At 36.6% G+C, this 18648-nt stretch overlaps 1 protein-coding gene across 6 annotated transcripts in view; it reads left to right on the top strand.

The window, feature by feature from the left end:
* Positions 1-18648, top strand: part of Pex23 (tectonin beta-propeller repeat-containing peroxin 23) — an 851062-nt gene that overhangs the window by 723693 nt on the left and 108721 nt on the right. For all 6 annotated transcript variants that reach the window (XM_090377810.1, XM_090377813.1, XM_090377811.1 and 3 more), the window contains one exon: positions 4512-4714. In XM_090377810.1, the coding sequence (XP_090233936.1) occupies positions 4512-4714 (203 nt within the window). The remainder of the gene's footprint in view (positions 1-4511; positions 4715-18648) is intronic.

The following is an 18648-nucleotide window of genomic DNA, read 5'->3' as shown; positions in this document are numbered from 1 at the left end:
TTAAGTTTGTACCAGCCGGAATACACTTACATAAAGTAGAATTTCTGTAAGTCAAGTATTACGTAAGCCTGGGAGTGGCTGTAAAACCACCATGTAGTCCAAGCAACAAAGCTATTACTTTTAAATCACCACAGATTTTCCAATAATATTTCTTATAGTTTAAGGCATTTAAATGCAATGACATGCTATCATCGGTTTCTTTTATAGCCACTGGGACCAACAGTTTGATATTACTATTGTGTAGCAAAACTGTTTTTAAACTGAGCTTAAAAGAATTGATGAATAATTTCTATTTTTCAGGATTGTGTTCAAACCTTAGTTCATCCATCCATCCATCCATTTATGCCTTGACAGACACAAGGAGAACGTTTCATTTGATAATAACCCGCAAACTTTTCATTTCTGTTTCTAAACATAGAAATCCTCGGGGGTTTTGCCTGAAAATTCCACTGTTGCAATCATTTTCAGGATTGTAACTAGGATCGACAGATGTTGAGGGGGGGACAGGTGTGGGCTCTAGTGACTCTTGCTCTTCTTCTGGAATAGTGATTTCTTCACAACTGTTCCCCTTCATTCATTCAGTCAGATTTACATAGCACATTATACAGCACATATGTGGCGCCCACCTTTTATCCAGATCACCCACGTGACAACAAAAATAAAAATAATAAGCTTGTTTTGCCTTGTCTGTGATTGATCAACTTTGCCACTTCCCTATAAATTGTCAATATTTCCTATAATTTGCTACAAATATAGCAAACTGTTTGGCGAATTAATGCACACACGATCTTTTCACCCCATTTCACGAGTTTTCACAAGACCAAAATGGAACTTTAAAAAACCACAAGATCTTACAAATCAAAACCTACCATTTACAAATTGAAACCTACCACTAGATCTTACAAATCAAAACTAACATCAAACATGTACATTTCAGGGGTAAAGACGGCTTGTAAACAAGTTGTCTTTCACAGAGGCACCAGAAATATAGTAGGGTCAAAACATGCTACAGCATAATAAGGATTATAGCAATATAACTCAGAGTGACCACTCTTTAGGGCCATAGGAGCTCACATCTGGTGAGTATGGGCTTGGCAAACTCAGGGTCTTGAGCTGGATATCATTATTCTTCTCTTTTTCTTTCTTGGTGATTTTCTTCTGTTTCTGACACACTTTCTTTCTCAGGGTAACACAGGAATTTTTTTTTTTTTTTTTTGCTGGTGCACCATATTTATTATTATTATTATTATTATTATTATTATGTTTTATTATTATTATTTTTATTATTATTATTATTATTATTGCTAATAATAATAATAATAATAATAAAACTAAAAAGAGGTATTAGTATATCCAGTGCCATTGGGTAGGAGTGCTTTGCCATCATGAGGATTATTTAATTTTATGGGTAATCCATATGCCCTAGGCAAAATCAAGCATTTGTCTAGGACACAAAAATATCTCACGACAGCACTGAGTATACCATTAAACAACACAGATTGTCTCTTTTGTTACAATAAATTCAACCGGGAAAGGTACAGAGTGCCAATGTTGGACAATTTCGTTGATTTGCTATTTTACGTTTTTTTTAAAACTGTTTAAAACTGTTAGAAAAATGCAAAAACAGTTTTAAAAAAAACATGTGATAAAAATTTTACTGTCATATTCGTAATCAGCACATACAAATTAACAAAAAATGCCTACTTTCACCCACATTAGCAAAACTTAGTTTACCAGTGTTATGAGAGAAACCTTATATGCAGGGGAGGTCAGTAGAGACTAGAGATGTGCAAAGGACAAAGTGAGTAATTAGAGATCCATATGCATGGCTTCTGTTTCAGGAAAAATAATGGCATCAGTTTAAACAAGTAATGCAGTTTCATCTATCAATTATACAGTAATCAAAGCCTAGATTTTTCATGGAAAGATCTCATTAATCGATCTGATTAGCTATTATGAGGTAGTCACGAAGGATCTGGATGCAAAAAATAATTTCAAAATTGTGTAGTTAGATGTCAGTGGAGTATTTGATACTGTGCCATATGAGCAACTGCTGTACAAATTGGAGCATTGTGGTATTAGGAGTGAGTTACTGCAATGAATAAAAGCGATAGTTAAGTGGAAGAAGACAGAGATATTATTAATGGCCAATGCCCTTCGTGGACTAATATTATCCATGAAGTCTCTGAAGGTTTGTTTGACCCCTTACTGTTTTCAATATTTATCTACAGTATTGATGAATGAATGTCAAGTTTAATACTAAATTTTCTGGATAACGCAATGGTTATCAGGGCAGTCAATAGCAGTATTCAAGATATGCTAATCCAACAAGATCTGTATAAATTAGACTTATGGCTAATAAGTGGCAAATAAGGCTTAATATTGATAAATCGGGTACTCTGTTTAGATAGCAGTAATCCCAAATAACATGCCAATTGAATGGTACTTGAGAATTGAATGATACTTGAACTAGAGGTAATTGTACAGTATGTCATGAAGATGAATGCAGACAAGCTGATAAGACAACTCATAGGGTTTTGGCAATATAAAATGATGGAATTTTGTTAGCAAGAAAATTATCCCATTGTGTAAGGCAGTGGTTAGGTCCTATCTTCAGTACTGCATATAGATTTAGAAATCTCATTTTAGAAAACATATAGAGCTATTAGGACAGGTTCAAAGAAGAACATGATTAGTAAGGAGTACAAAAGAGTACTCTTACTATGAAAGATATGTTCTGTAAATTGCACTGCTTTAAAACTAGGCACCAGCAAGGAGACCTGGTTAAAGTGTTTAAAGCTTTAAATGGATTGAGTAAACTAATGTGATTGGCATCTGCTCTTTCTCAAATGAAACACACCAGGGGACATAAACTGAGGCAGCGTTAGGTGGATCGGTAAACTTCTAGCTTGTGGGAGGGTTACACAGACCAAAAGATTAATAGTAGCCACATGCAGGGGTGTAAGTGATTCTTGCATTGCTTCTGCTGGGAGATGCTGCAGCCTGGAAAGAAGGATTTTGGGATTACAAGGCCTGCTGGGGCTCCTCATAAGACAAAAAAATACATAGGCTGTTTTAGGGTTATTAAGAGTAAGAACAGGTGTATATATTCTTGTTTCTACACTATTGCTAGTATTAGAAGATAAATGCACAAGGCATAATTTCTTATGGATTTTGGTAATTAACTATATAATATCGGTGTAGATACACCATAGTTTACCCATAAATTTGAACTACTTATGTAGTAAAAGGCATTGTTTTAATTGTATCTCATATTGTGGGTGCCTTCACAATGAGATAGCTGGTATTGCACTACTTCAAATAAATAACGCTTCTCTAGTAGAGAAGACTACTGTTATTTATTTTCACTGGCCACCACCCAGACGATCGTTTCAAAGCTATTTGGCTTCATCATCAGTGAGTGGGCAGGTACCGTGGTAATGCAACATGCCATCACAGTTGCGAAGTTATTTCCACAATATGAAAGATGCCAAATGGCGTATAAAAATAATGTATTAGAAGATAAATGCGAAAGGCATTTCTAGTAGTCTTCTCTACTAGAGAAGCGTTATTTTTTTGAAGTAGTGCAATACCAGCTATCTCGTTGTGAAGGCACCCACAATATGAGATACAATTAAAACGATGCCTTTTACACTACATACGTAGTTCAAATTTATGGGTAAACTATGGTGTATCTACACCAATATTATATAGTTAACTATTGCTAGTGTAGTGAACATAGTGAAAAAATTAGATGAATTTGAAGTAGTGCTACCGCTCAGATATAGGGGATGCATAATTTGAATATGGTTAGTACAATGTGTATGGGAGGGGGAGAAGTTATGGTCTGGGTTAATAGGCACATTGAATCTAAAGCAGTGTATCCAGATGATGTGGGTGGCCAGTGTAATGCTGAATCAGTTGGGTGTGATATATACACTAGAAAAACAAAAAATGAGAGTAGGAGTCTGCTTTAGGCCAAATGACTTTAATGAGTATGATGAACAATTATATAGAGTACTGTTTAAGTGGCCAACTTTTTGGGTTGGTCACTTAAATAGTACTTATTTGAGAGGGAACAAGAGAAAGCAGTACTTTTGATCTTATTACCAGAGGTGACCACTCATACATTAAGAATCTCCAGATAAAGAAATCACTAAGTAGCAGTGATCATAATATTTTGATATGGGATATACTTAAAGATCTCCTGTTTTCCTGCTGCTTACAATTGCCTGATCTCTAGATTCATGAAAGTCAAAAGTTGGCTATTATGCTTGGATAATGAAATGTTTATTGTATGCACCAAATTCTGTATTTGTAAAAGAGCTGTTTCTAGTATTATCTGTTTCTTATATATATCCTTAGTGAGAGGAATTATTTTTTATTACTAATAAGTATTCATTTATAAATAAATAATTATTTTAATTCTGTTTCACATTTCATTCTAGCTAAAAATCATATTTCAAATCTGCTTTTTTTTTTTTTTTTTTTTTTTTTTTTTTATGTTCTAGGTGACACCTGGTGTCATGTAGAAGCCCCTCAGATAGGTTGCCATCTTCATCAAATATCAGCAGGAAAAAGCAAAGTTTTTGCTGTTGATGACAACAGTAGATTATGGTCAAGACAAGAAATAGTTAAAATATTTCAAGAAGGAACCCACTGGAAATTTGTGTCAGACAACGTGAGACAGGTTTCTGTTGGACCACAGGACCAGGTACATCTGTAAAATATGCAAAATTTAAATTGCTTATTCTCAGCAGTGCATTATCCTTTTGCGTGTTCAGTGGTTGACAAACTTTCGACTGCTTAGAATAAGTATACTGGTCTTAGTATCTAAACAGAGTAAACTTTTTTTTGTCTGAGTTGCTCAAATGCCTAACTTGAAACAAACTGCATCTCCAAAAGGTAATCTATTTATTTAAAAAAAAAAAGATGCTGCTATGACAGTCTGTTTTGAAACTTATAGTGTTTCATCAGGTAATCACTGACAACTTAGCAACAGGATAATGAAACAGAACTGGTAATTCAATAAGGCAGTCATAATAATAGTGTTATATTTTAAATAAATAGCAGATTACCCTTTCTGAGATACTGTTTGTTTATTATCAGAAATAAGAAGTGCCAGCCATCAAACATACAGAAGAACATGATAACCTTGAGTTTTAAGAATTTGTTTCTAAGGCCATATACTATCTTTTAAAAAAGCTGTGTTAAAATTGACAATTCCAAAAAATATATATTTAACTGATTTTAAATGGATCGGGCATCTATGTCTTACCCATCTTAATGCATTGAAAAATAAAAACAAAATTTAATTGTATTCTCAGATCAGTTATTAGGACAAGTCATATTAATAAATTAAAAATTCTTACACTGAGGAGCCAAAACATTATGACCAGCAAGTCGTTATGCAAATCGAAGCAACTGCAGGTGAACTACAGCGTGCGTCTGTGGGTCAGGACACAGTATAAAAAACACCTGATACTGAGCTCTGTTAATCAGCGTTACTCTTGTTCTTCAGATGGGAAAAGCAGCGGACTTAAGCAAGTTTGACAAAGGCCAAATTGTAATGGCCAGACGATTAGGTCAGAGCATATCTGAAATGTCACGGCTTGTGGGTTGCTCATGGTTAGCCGTGGGGTTAGTACTTACTGAAAGTGGTCCGAGGAGGAGAAACCCACGAACCGCCAGCAAGGACGATCACGGCTCATCAATGCTTGATGTGAGCGAAGGCTCTCACGGATGGTAAGTGGCAACAGAAGGGCAACTCTCCGGTAATTGGAATGCTGCCGATGGGAGTAATGTGTCACAACACACAGTACATCGTACCCTGCTGAAAATGGGGCTGTGTAGCTGCATGCCGCTCCGAGTTCCCATGCTAACCACGGTTCACTGGCGACAGCGCCTACAATGGGCACGCGAGCATCGAAACTGGACATTGAGTGATTGGGATAAGGTCGTGTGGTCCGATGAATCACGTTTCCTGTTGAACCATGTGGATGGCCGGGTACATGTGCATAATTTACCTGGGGAGGTGATGGCACCTGGGTGCACCGTAGGACGAAAACAAGCCAGTGGCGGCAGTGTCATGCTTTGGGCGATGTTCTACTGGGTCCAGTCATCCATGTGCCAGGCACTCTGACATCTGCCACCTACCTAAATATCATTGCTGACCAGGAACACCCTTTCATGGCAACGGTTCCCCCCTCTGGCAGTGCTGTCTTTCAGCAGAATAATGTACCATGCCATGCCACCTGGATTGTTTGAGACTGGTTTGTGGAACATAAGGAAGACTTCCAGGTATTGCCCTGGCCTTCAAATTCCCAGACAAAACTCCCATCGAGCATGTGTTGTTTCAACCACAGAACTTACAGGAGTTAAAGGATCTGCTGGTTATGTGTTGGTACCAGATACCACAAGACACATTTAGAAATCTTGTAGCGTCCATGCCTCACAAGGTACGAGCTGTTTTGGCTCATCAGTGTATATGATAATGTAGTAGTAGTAGAAGTAATAGAGGCATGAGATGCAAGAAAGCATGCATATGAGTTGATGTAGCATTAGCAAAAAAAAATAATAATAACAATTTCACACAACCATTCCATCTAAAATTTTCCAGTTCCTCCTTGAGTTTATTTAAGGTATCAATTTCCACAATGACAGATGGAAGTTTGTTCCAGATGTCATTGTGCATAATTTACCTGGGCATAATTTACAGGGCGCCTCCGTAGCCAGGTGGGAAGGAGCAGCAGTGCGTAGCACATGTTTCTTGATTAGACCGGGGTTCGAGCCCGTCACCACCAAATACGGCGGATGCGGAAAGGTCAGGAAATGACCACCGCATATCCCGGAGCAATATGGCCTTAGTTGCTAATGCTCCTAAAAACCAAAAAATAATAATAATAATAACATAATTTACAGCAATTAACAACCCGCTGGCTAAAGACAAATTTCCGCACATGTATTCTACAACTGTCTTTCCTCAATTTGAATTCATGCCCCCTCAGGTTCATAATCATAATCTGAGAAAGCTGAAGATTCCCATCAGAATTCAGCATTCTCAACCCATTCAATGCCTTATACACCTCAATCAAATCATCTTGCATGTGCCTAGTTGCAACCCACTGCAATTTGCAGAACTGAAGACTTTCTTGGTAAGAGGACTCCTTCATTCCCCTCATCAATCTTGTTGCCCTTCTATGTACATGCTTAAGCAACTGTACATCCTTCTTAAAATAAAGCTTCCAAACCTGTACGCAGTACTCAAGGCATGGCCCGACTATTGCCTTATACAAAGGGATAATCACCTCCTTTTCCCTGCTAGCAAAATTCCTATGTATCATTGACAATACCCCATGACCTGATCTAGCAGTCTCTCTGCACTGCTCAGAAAACTTCATATCTGACTACACAATTACTCCCAGGTCATTTTCATTTTCTACCACCCTAAGTGTAGTACCACACAGTTGGTCTGTTCCTCTGGGGTTACTTCTACCGATGTTGATACAAGGGTAGTTTGCATTTGTACTTTGCATTTGTCAATGTTAATCTTCAACTGCCACTTCTTAGCCCATCTGCCCAAATTTTCTAGATCCTGTTGCAGTAGCACACTGCCATTACTGTCATTAACAACCCTGCCAACCTTTGTATCATCTGCAAACTTCGACACTAAGCCTGATATATCTTCATCAATATCATTCATAAATATACAAAACAACAGTGGGCCCAACACCGAAACCTGTGAAACTCCACTAATAACATTAGTCCACGAAAATCAGCATCCGTTGATTACTACTCTGTCTTCTCCCAATCAACTACCCTTTTATCCATTGTAGCAACTTACTCTTAATACCATACTGCTCCAATTTGTACAGTAATCCTCCATGCACAACAGTGTCAAAAACTTTCCTGAAATCCAAATATGTGATATCAAAATTATTTTTGTATCTAGTTCCTTTGTAACCACATCATACTATCCAATTAAATTTGTCAGACAAGGCTTTTCCTTAACAAACCCATGCTGTGTCTGAATTATTGCTGCAGTCTTGTCTAGATGATCCTGCAATGCATCTTTAACCAGTGACTCCATTATTTTACCCGGAAAAGAAAATTAAACTAACTAGTCTGTAATTACTTGTGTCACCCTTCGATCCCCCTTTGTGAATTGTAGTAGTGGTGGCATGCGATGCAAGAAAGCAAGTGTATGAGCTTATGAGCTTGTGTATACATTTGCACATCTCCAGTCCATTGGGCCTTCCCCTGAGTCCAAAGATGCTCTCATAATTATGGCTTAGGGTTTGCTTAGTTCTTTTGCCTCCTCCTTTAATAAGTGGATAGATCCCATCCACCCCAGGTGCCTTTCTTATGTTTAACTTCAACAATTTCTTCTCCACTTTGCTCTCAGTTATTACAAAATTATTAAGCACTCTGTTACAGTTTGATAAACTTCTGGCATTTTCCTCCCTTAAAACTCCTGATGTGTGAATGTAGATGCAAAATACTCATTCAGATTATCAGCTATCTGAGCAGCCATCAATAGCAAATGAACCAATCTGATTCAGCCCCTTCTTTTTAGAGTTTATATAATTAAAGAAGTCCTTGCTGTTTTTCTTAGCATCCTTTGCCAAAGATTTCTCGTAATCTACCTTTACCTGCCTAACCTCCTTTGTGACTTGATTACAGACTAGCTTATATCTACCATAGGCTTTGTATAACCTGATAATTTATATGCATCCCATGCATTTTTCTTCTCTGCCACAAGTTTCATTAGGCAGGTAGATTACGAGAAAACTTTGGATTTCTCGTATGGACACTAAGTATTAACTTACAAAATTCGCCACACACTACTGTGACTCAGTACAAGCTCTTGCAGTGCAACCCTCCTTGTTGAAATTCCTGGATTTTGTTCTGTTTTTTTCTAACACCCTTTCCTCAACATCAGGTGTTATGCTTCTGGGCCTACCTGCTCGTACTCCATGTGCGAAGCACCCTGTTCTCTAAGGCGTTGAAGCATTTCCCTGCCAAAGGCAGCCCAACAGGGCTGCCTTTGGCAGGGAAATGGTTCTTTGCTACAAACGTGCAGCCTTGAGTGCACTGCCGTTGGCTTTACCATACATGAAGTGCATGTCCACATACTCTTTGTTGCTGTAACCCAGTGGTTTTCAACTTTTTTTTAATAACAGCACCCCTAAGTAATTTATTTTATTTTCGGCACCCCTACTCAATTTTCTGCCTGTTAGATCCGATTCGCTCTCTGCATATATATATATTACAATAATATTTATTTATAGTTATTACAATAATATAATTATAAAAATTACATTTCATAATACAAATTATATGTATACAGTATATAATAATGTTATTCTTTATATAGAGGTACTAAGTAAACATCAATTATAGATCACCACAAAATTAAAAAGATACTGTATGCCTTTTTATAATGAAATAAACATATAAATTTTAAAAAATAATAATAAGTTTAGTAACTTAAACCAAAATTACGTTGCACCCCTGGAATGTTGTTGCAGCACCCTGGTTGAAAACCACTGCTGTAACCTCTTTCCGTGTTGACTATCCTTTGACAAGTACTAGTATGCCTGCTACGTGTCACAGCATTGAGAGAGGGGAAAAGGGAGAGAATGAGCATAACCTAACCTAAAAAAACAAGTCGGTGGTGGATCTCAACTCTGTACAGTTCACCTTGTCAGTGGTAGATCCCAAATAGAAATATGCAATATCTCGAAAACGATTCACTTAGGGACCCATGTTTACTAGGCTTTTTTTGCATATTGTAGTCTGTACAGTTCACCTTTAAATTATTGACCATCACTTTTGAAACACCCTGTATAAATGGTACTTCATGCTGTCAATCCTAAAAGAGTTTGACTACATCATCAAAGGAAACACAGCAATAAGCAAGCCCTCTGTTTCTGTTTATATATACACAGCAGACAACAAGGTGTGTATATGTATATATCATAGCTGATCCAACAGAGACTAAAAATAAAAAGAATAAAGAACACCAGTATAATACTAAAATAAATAAAAGGTAAAGTGCAAAATTACGCTAAAATTAAAACCAGTTAATTCCAGTTAAAGAAAAATTGTGAATAGCATACTGCCCTACATGAATTTTAACAAAGAAAGTGTAATTTAAGATGAAAGAATATAATCAGTATATGAAAATATATTGTCAAGCCTGGCAGGAGACAGCGAAGTGGGCTGTGAGAAGCCAACACAACGAGGCTGTAGCAGAGACCCAAGAAGTTAGCCAACAGTTCCCAGCGAATTTATAACAGTTAAAGCAACCCCGAGTATGGGGGGGAAGAGAAGGTGTGAATTGGTTGAAGCAAACATTACAAAAGATCTGACCAAAACTTAATGTAATTAATGCAAGGGCAAAATTTTAACAGAGAACACAGTTAAAGGAAGGTGGAAAGAATACTGTGAATAGCTCTTCATAGCACCTGCTGACACTAATAATTTGCCACCCCATTTTCAAGAGTGTGATCGTGAAGCAGTTCCACTGAAGGAAGAAGTTGAAAAAGTCATCAGAGAACTGAACTGACATGTGGCTGGGATTTTATCAATTTGTGTGGAATTGATGAAATCCCAGCATAATCGATTAAAGCTACAGGTGTGAAGGGCCAAGTTTTTTCATAAAATGATTGTAAAGATTTGGGAAACAAGATTGGAAGAAATCAATTTTCATTCCCTTACCAAAAAAAAAAAAAAAAATCTGAAAATTTGCTCAAATTACAGGACTATAAGCCTAATTTCTCATGCTAACAAGATTCTTCTTAAAATCATACTAAAGAGAATTTCAAGAAAACTTGAAGACAAAATGCCAGAAGAGCAAGCAGGTTTCAGAAAAGGCAGACAAACTAGAGATCAGATTTTAAGTCTACGACTGATTATTGAAAAAGGCAAAGAATTCAGTGTTCCAGTTTTGTGTTTTATCAATTATTCAAATGGTTTTGAATAATCGATAAAACACAAAACAACATGAGAAACAATGACTAATGTGGGATTCCAATCCACATAATTCAGCTGATTAAGCTACTATACCAGCCAGAGCTGCAAACCACCTAAAATTTTGGACCGGTTCAGTTCAAAAATTTCTGAAGTGGTTCGGTTCGCAGTCTGGTTCTAAAGGCGATTTTGACCAGTGGTTTGGTTTGGTTCAGTCAAGTATATCATCTGAAATAATTTGTATAGTTTCTTAGTTCATTAATGATAGTAATAATAATATCACATTATAATAAAATATTACCATAAAATCTTATTTTAAATAAAAGTAAATTACAGTATATTAATAATATATTTGACAAGTAATAAAATTGCATGTTAATCATTTTAAATCTGATTGAAAAAGGAGCAGAAATTACCAAAACATTAACTCTGAATATTAATCTCTTCTCGTATTCAGTACTTATAAATGTATACAAATGTTTAATTTGGAAATAAAATAATTATTCAAACAAAATTTTTAATATAATTTAATAATGTTAAGTAAAGCACATATTAATTGATATAGATATATGTAAAGTTGATAATAATTGATATTGGTATATGACAAATGTAAAGACTTTAACTTTGAAGCTATTAGCTTAACGCATTGGCATTCCAATATTGGCAAAAGGATTCATAGTAACATTATTATTTCCCAGAGTTTTAGTTTAATAAAAATAGGTAATAACAGCAATAGTATAATAGAATCACTAAAAGAATTAAAAGCCAAACTAATTTGGAATGAATTCCCAGGAAAGTTCATAGATAAATATCTTAACAGGGCTGTAAATATAGCAATTAATAAATGGCACGAAAATATTAACCCAGAATTAGTTATAGCTGAAATACATAATTAAAATATAATTAAATCTTGCTAAGGTTATTCTGAGTACTTGTACATATTAGGCACTTCCCTTGGTGCATTTTACATATAGCTTACACTGTAGAAAGGTTGTACCTATATTTGTTCTTGGGACAGTAATTCATTTTTGATAATTTTTGAAAAAAATTTTGATATATTTAGCATTATTCACTCATCAGGGTACCAGCTAATTTCTTGTTAAAGTGAGTTAAAATATATCAGTCATTGTTTTCTCTAGTATTTTGCCAACATTTTCTTTTGGTACAAATTCCAGCATTTTTCTATCATTATCTTCCATGGAAATAATTGTTTAATTATTTATTCTAATTGTTTAATTATTTATTCAAGTTGGTATTAAAGTAACCATTAATAAGAGGGTGCTGCTATCTTTCTTGGCCTTATCCTTCAGTATTTTCTTATATTTACAAAATTTCTAATACTTATTTAGGTTTTCAACTTTTAATTTCTAATCTACTTTTTCTGCATTATTCAAACATCTCATGAAGTTAAATTAATAATTTCATTTGCATTATTTCTTTTTTTCCAAAATTCAGTTAAAATTTTAATTATTCACATAATAACCAAAAGTGAGAGGGTACTGTTGTCTTTCTTCAGCATATATAAAGGCAGAAACTAGATATATAAAAGTATTTTAGCTTTGTAGTCCACTACAAGAAGGTACAGTTCAATTTCTATTTATTTGATTTCTGTTGTTACAGAAAACTAGTTTTAATTAACTAATTGAACTGCTATTTAATTAAATGAGGATTCATTCTTATAATTTCCTGTGGAGCTTCTATATTTCTATATTTTTATCTTATCTGTATATTTTCAAATATATCAGGTATTTTCTATTGTACTTGATTTTATATCTTATTCAAAAGACTTCTAATATATCAGATAATTTCTAATCATTATTGGATTTATATTACATCAAATATCACTACATACTATAATACCAAGATCCTTACTAAAAGTTCGGGCAGTTACGCTCTCGGTAAATCCGAAGTATCTATATAAAATGCTGTTTCTATGCTTTTGCTTTTTGCTTGCTAACTAATTTTTTATACCTCAAAATCTATTAGAGCAATTCAAGGGAGTTTGAGGTCTATTACTATCCTTAATCCTCTTCATATTCGCCTTAATTTTTAGGCATAAGCCTTCCTTTTCACTACATAAATAAATAGTTGGTACTCATATATATTATTCATTTTTCACTTCCATTATTATTAATCTTCACTGCTAAATTTAAGGTATATTAAAATAATTAAGCCAATTTGATTATATATTTACAGTAAATTCTCAGTATATTTAAACATAGAAAAACTGGCAAATGGCAAACAGAAACAGATAGCTTCAGCTAATTATTAGCATTAGCATTAGTAGAGGCATTTGATGCAAGAAAGCAAGCTTATGCAGCATCAGCCAAAAAAAAAAAAAAAAACCCACTTCCACTTCACCCCTCTGTTCGTTCAAAATACCTGTCCAGCTGAGCCTTAAACTTATTTAGGCTATCAACCTTCACCACAAGGGATGGAAGTCTGTTCCACCAACCAACCACCCGCTGGCTAAAGGCAAATTTCCGCACGTCTATCCTACATCTGTCTTTCCTCAATTTGAATTTATGCCCTCTCAGGTGATTTTTCTGAGCTAGAGGAAGAATCCCATCAGCATTGAGCATGCTTAAACCATTCAAGGCTTTATACACCTCTATCAGATCACCTCGCTGGTGCCTAGTCTCCAGACACTGTAATTTGCAAAACTTAAGCCTTTCTTCGTAAGAGCACCCCTTTGTTCCATTCACTAATCTTGTTGCCCTTCTCTGTACTCGTTCCAGCAGCTCTACATCCTTCTTGAAATGAGGCCTCCAGACCTGTATACAGTACTCTAGGTGTGGCCTGACCATTGCCTTATACAATGGAATAATCACCTCCTTATCCCTGCTGGAAAAATTCCTGTATATCATTGACAATACTCCATGAGCTACTCTTGCAGCCCGTCTGCCTGCACAACCACCCCCAAGTCCCTTTCATTCTCTACCACTGTCAGTGTAGTACCACAGAGTTGATACGTTGCTCTGGGGTTGCTGTTTCCCATGTGTAGTACTTTACATTTGTCAATGTTAAACTTCATTTGCCACCTCTCAGCCCAGCTGCTCAACCTTTCCAGATCCTGTTGCAGCAGCATAGTGTCAGTAGTGTCCTTGACAACCCTGCCAACCTTTGTATCGTCTGCAAACTTGGACATTAAGCTTGATATACCATCATCAATATCATTTATAAATACAGAAAACAATAATGGACCCAACACTGAGCCCTGAGGGACTCCACTAATAACATTAGTCCACGATGAGCAGTGTCCATTGATTACCACTCTCTGTCTTCTCCCCCTCAACCACCCCTTTATCCATAGCAGCAATTTGCCTCCAATGTCACACTGCTCCAATTTGTGTAGCAGTCTTCCATGTGCAACAGTATCAAAAGCCTTTCTAAGATCCAAGTATATAATATCAAAGTTATTCCCTGCATCCAGTTCTTTTGTGACTGCATCATAGTATCCAATCAAGTTGGTCAGGCAAGACTTCCCCTTAACAAAACCATGCTGTGTCTGAGCTATAACTGAAGTCTTGTCTAAATGATCCTGCAGTGCTTCTTTAACCAGTGCCTCCATTAATTTTCCTGGAACAGAAGTTAAGCTCACAGGTCTATAATTACTTGTGTCAGCCTTTGATCCTCCTTTGTGAATTGGGGTCACATTTGCACATTTCCAGTCTATGGGTACCTCCCCTGAGTCCAAGGAAGCTCTCATAATTATGGCTAAGGGTTTGCTTACTTCCTTTGCTGCCTCCTTTAATATAACTGGATAGATCCCATCCACCCCGGGTGCCTTTCTTGTGTTTATCTTCAACAGTTTCTCCTCCACTTTACTCCCAGTTATTTCAAGATTCTGTAGCTTACTGCTAGAGTTGAATACACCTCTGGCATTCCCCTTGCTGAATAACTCCTCATGTGTGAATGTCGATGCAAAATATTCATTTAGTTTGTTAGCTACCTGAGCAGGATCATCAACAGTTGACCCATCAATATCAAGTGGACCAATCTGATTCATCCCCTTCCTTCTAGAGTTTACATAAGTAAAGAACTCTTTGCTGTTTTTCTTTGCATCCCTTGCCAAGGATTTCTCGTAATCTGCCTTCGCCTGCCTAACCTCCTTTGTAACTTGGTTGCATATTAACTTGTATCTATCACAGGCTTCTGTGTCATGTGTTAATTTGTAAGTATCCCATGCATTTTTCTTCTCTGCCATATGCCTCATTAGTCCATCTGACATCCATTTTGGCCTAAACCTTGAACAATATTTCTTAGTTGGTATGTAAAGCCTAGTAGCTTCCAAGATAAGTTCTTTGAATGCTTCCCATTTTGAATTTGCTGTTGATAACATCATCAGTTGGTCCCACTGTATAGAATTTAAATATTGTCTCAGTCCATCGTAGTCGCCTTTACGGAAGCAATAACCCTTCCCTTTACCCCTAATGGTAGTTACCTCTTTGAGTAAATCCCACTTCAGCACACTGTGATCACTGCCACCTAGTGGTTCATTTATCTGCAGATTCTTAATGCATGAAGAATCACTGCTGATAATCAAATCAAGAGTATTACTCCCTCTAGTTGCCTCCCGAACATGCTGATGTAGAAAACAATCATCCAATAAATCCACAAAAGCCCTGCTAGTGTGTGAGTAACCAGCCCCCAAATTCCAGTCAATATCTGGGAAATTAAAATCTCCCATTATAAGACTCTCTGATTTACTGGCCCACTCTATTTCCCTGTACAGTTCCTTATTATACTCATCAGAGTCATTAGGCCTATAGCACACTCCTACTCTCAATTTTGATCTCCCAATGCTTATGTCACACCAAACTGACTCAACACTGCACTGTCCAGCAATGTCGACTGGCTTCACTTCCTTGGTTTTTATGTGTTTCTTAACTAATAGCATAACCCCTCCCCCCCTTCCTATCCTGTCTATCCTTTCTGTAGACGTTGTACTCCACAAATTGCAGTTCTGCATCCCTTATATCTGTGTGACACCACGTCTCTGATATCCCAACAATATCTGCCTTTGATGTTTTGAGCAATACCTCAAATTCATCAAATTTATTTACTAAACTCCTAGCATTGGTGTACACGCAAGTATACCTGCACCTGTTTCTATTCTTAGCTACCCTAACACAACCCATGTGTTTACTTGTACCGCAATGATAGGACATATATTGTATGGAGCTAGCCCTTGTTAACGTTCCATTCAATGTTACCATATATATCTATAATTAGCTGTATTATCATTTTACTTTTACTATTCCATTTTATTTTTATTTTATTTTATTATATGTGTAGGGTATTTTATTATATTATAAGGTACAATAAAAAAGTCCAACTTGAGTTAATTTAATTTGGCACTTTGAGCTAATGATTATTTTTTTCACCACTAATACTTTTTGTCCAATTTATCTAGTTGGTGTTATATATACACATATATATATATATATATATATATATATCTTTGTATATAATAGCTTAATTTTTGATGTTTGCACATGAGGCGATGTATGCATAACTCCAGAGAAGAAAAAAGCAAAAAGTATAAAAAGTCGTATTAAGTAAATAGTATGAGATGAACTGACAACCTAATAATTGTATCCCAATTTAAAAACGGGTAGCCTACAGTTAGTCTATCATAAAAAGTTAAAATTTATCAAAACTTACGCACACAAACACTTACAGACCGTACCTGGTGCCATTCACAATCAAGAGAAATGTAAACAAAAGTAAAAATGCAGTATTAAATCTAACTGCATAAAATTGACTGTAGTACATACTTTACTACTGTAATGTCTGCGTGGGTAGCACAGTGATATTATGATATCACTTTGCTACGTCACCGTCCTCCCCACACGAGGTGGAAAAAGCCCAGGTTTGAATCCCGTCGATGACGCAAAGAACTTTAGTGGGTTTTTTCACTCCACGGCTGAGTTAGTTGGTCTCAGGCGTAGATAGCAAGGTTTCCCACAGAAACTGCAGTTTTTTCGTCCAGCAAACAGGCAAATCGACAAGAGAACACGTGCAATTTACAGACAAATAAATATATGGGTAGTTGTAATCATTTAAGAGGGACCCTAATATCATAATTTTTTGTACTACTGTAATAATTTCGTAGCCACCTCCTGTTGCTATTGCGGTGAGCTGAAGTGTTGCGAGTATCCACTTAAAACGCCTTGTGATGCCAATCATCTCTGCGTGAGCAGTTCGTCTCTCCAATAAATTACGTATTGCAGTAAAAATTGATCTCTCAAAAAATACACAGTTCTCGCGTATTTTTCATCATGTTTAGTGCAATACCGGAAACCGTGAATAACACCATGGTATCCATACAAAGTGCCACTAGTGATGCTGGAAGTGCTCCCAAGAAGCAGAGAAAAGTCATGACATTACAAGAAAAAGTTGAATTGCTTGATATGTAGCATAGATTGAGGTCTACAGCTGCAGTTGCCCTCCATTTCAAGATAAATGAATCCAGCGTAAGAACATTGTAAAAAAAGAAAAGGACCATTGTAAAAAAAGAAAAGGAAATTTGTGAAGCCGTCGCTGCAGCTACGCCAGCAGGCCCAAAAACCTTGCACTTTTTTTGAAATACCTTTTTATCTCGTATTGAAAATGCAGCTTTAATGTGGGTAGAAGATTGCTATAAGAAAGGCATACCTATAAACTCTGATATGATTTGAGAAAAAAGTGAAGTCATTATATAACAACATAAAGCAAAAGGAAGGTGAAGGATCTAAAGCTGCAGAAGTTAATGCCAGCAAAGGATGGTTTGATAATTTTAGAAAGAGGTTTGGCTTAAAAAATGTCAAGATGACAGGAGAAGTAGCTTCTGCCGACCAAGAGGCAGTAGACGAGTTCCCAGACGCCATTAAGAAAATCATTGAGGAGAAAGGATATCTGCCTGAACAGGTTTTTAATGCAGACAAAAGTGCCCTATTCTGGATAAATAATGCCACAAAAGACATTTATTAGTAAGGAAGAGAAGCGAGCACCAGGATTTAAGGCACGAAAGGATAGGCTGACTCTACTGTTTTGTGCAAATGTAGTCGGGTTTATGACAGGACTGCCCTTATCTATAAAGCTGCTAACCCCCGAGCCTTGAAGGGAAAAGATAAACACCAGCTGCCAGTTTTTTGGTTGAACAACAAGAAGGCCTGGACAGCGAGAACCCTTTTTCTGGATTGGTTCCATCGATGCTTTGTCCCAGAAGTCAGGAAGTACCTTTCCAGTAAGGGACAGCCTTTTAAAGTTCTTTTGATATTGGACAATGCCCGTGCCCACCCAGAACCCCACGAGTTCAACACCGAAGGTGTCGAAGTGGTCTATTTGCCCCCAAACACAACGTCTCTAATTCAGCCTCTAGATCAGGGGGTCAAAGGACCTTTAAGGCTCATTACACACGGTACTCTATGGAAAGGATTATCAATGCTATGGAAGAGAACCCCGATTGAGAGAACATCATGAAAGTCTAGAAGGATTACATCATTGAAGATGCCATCGTTGAAAGCCATCAAGCCTGAAAAAATAAATTCCTGCTGGAGAAAACTGTGTCCAGATGTTCTGTATGACTTTACAGGATTTACAACAGAGCCAATCAAGGAAATCATGAAAGAGATTGTAGATATGGCAAAAAAGGTGGGGGGGGGGAATTAACAGGACACAACTTGATGG

This window comes from Mastigoproctus giganteus, chromosome 7 (genome assembly GCF_048544385.1).
Source record: "Mastigoproctus giganteus isolate SK-2022 chromosome 7, ASM4854438v1, whole genome shotgun sequence".
In the NCBI taxonomy this organism is placed as follows: Eukaryota; Metazoa; Arthropoda; class Arachnida; order Uropygi; family Thelyphonidae; genus Mastigoproctus; species Mastigoproctus giganteus.
Note: the sequence above shows the minus strand (reverse complement) of the source record. Positions and strands in the feature narration are given on the sequence as shown.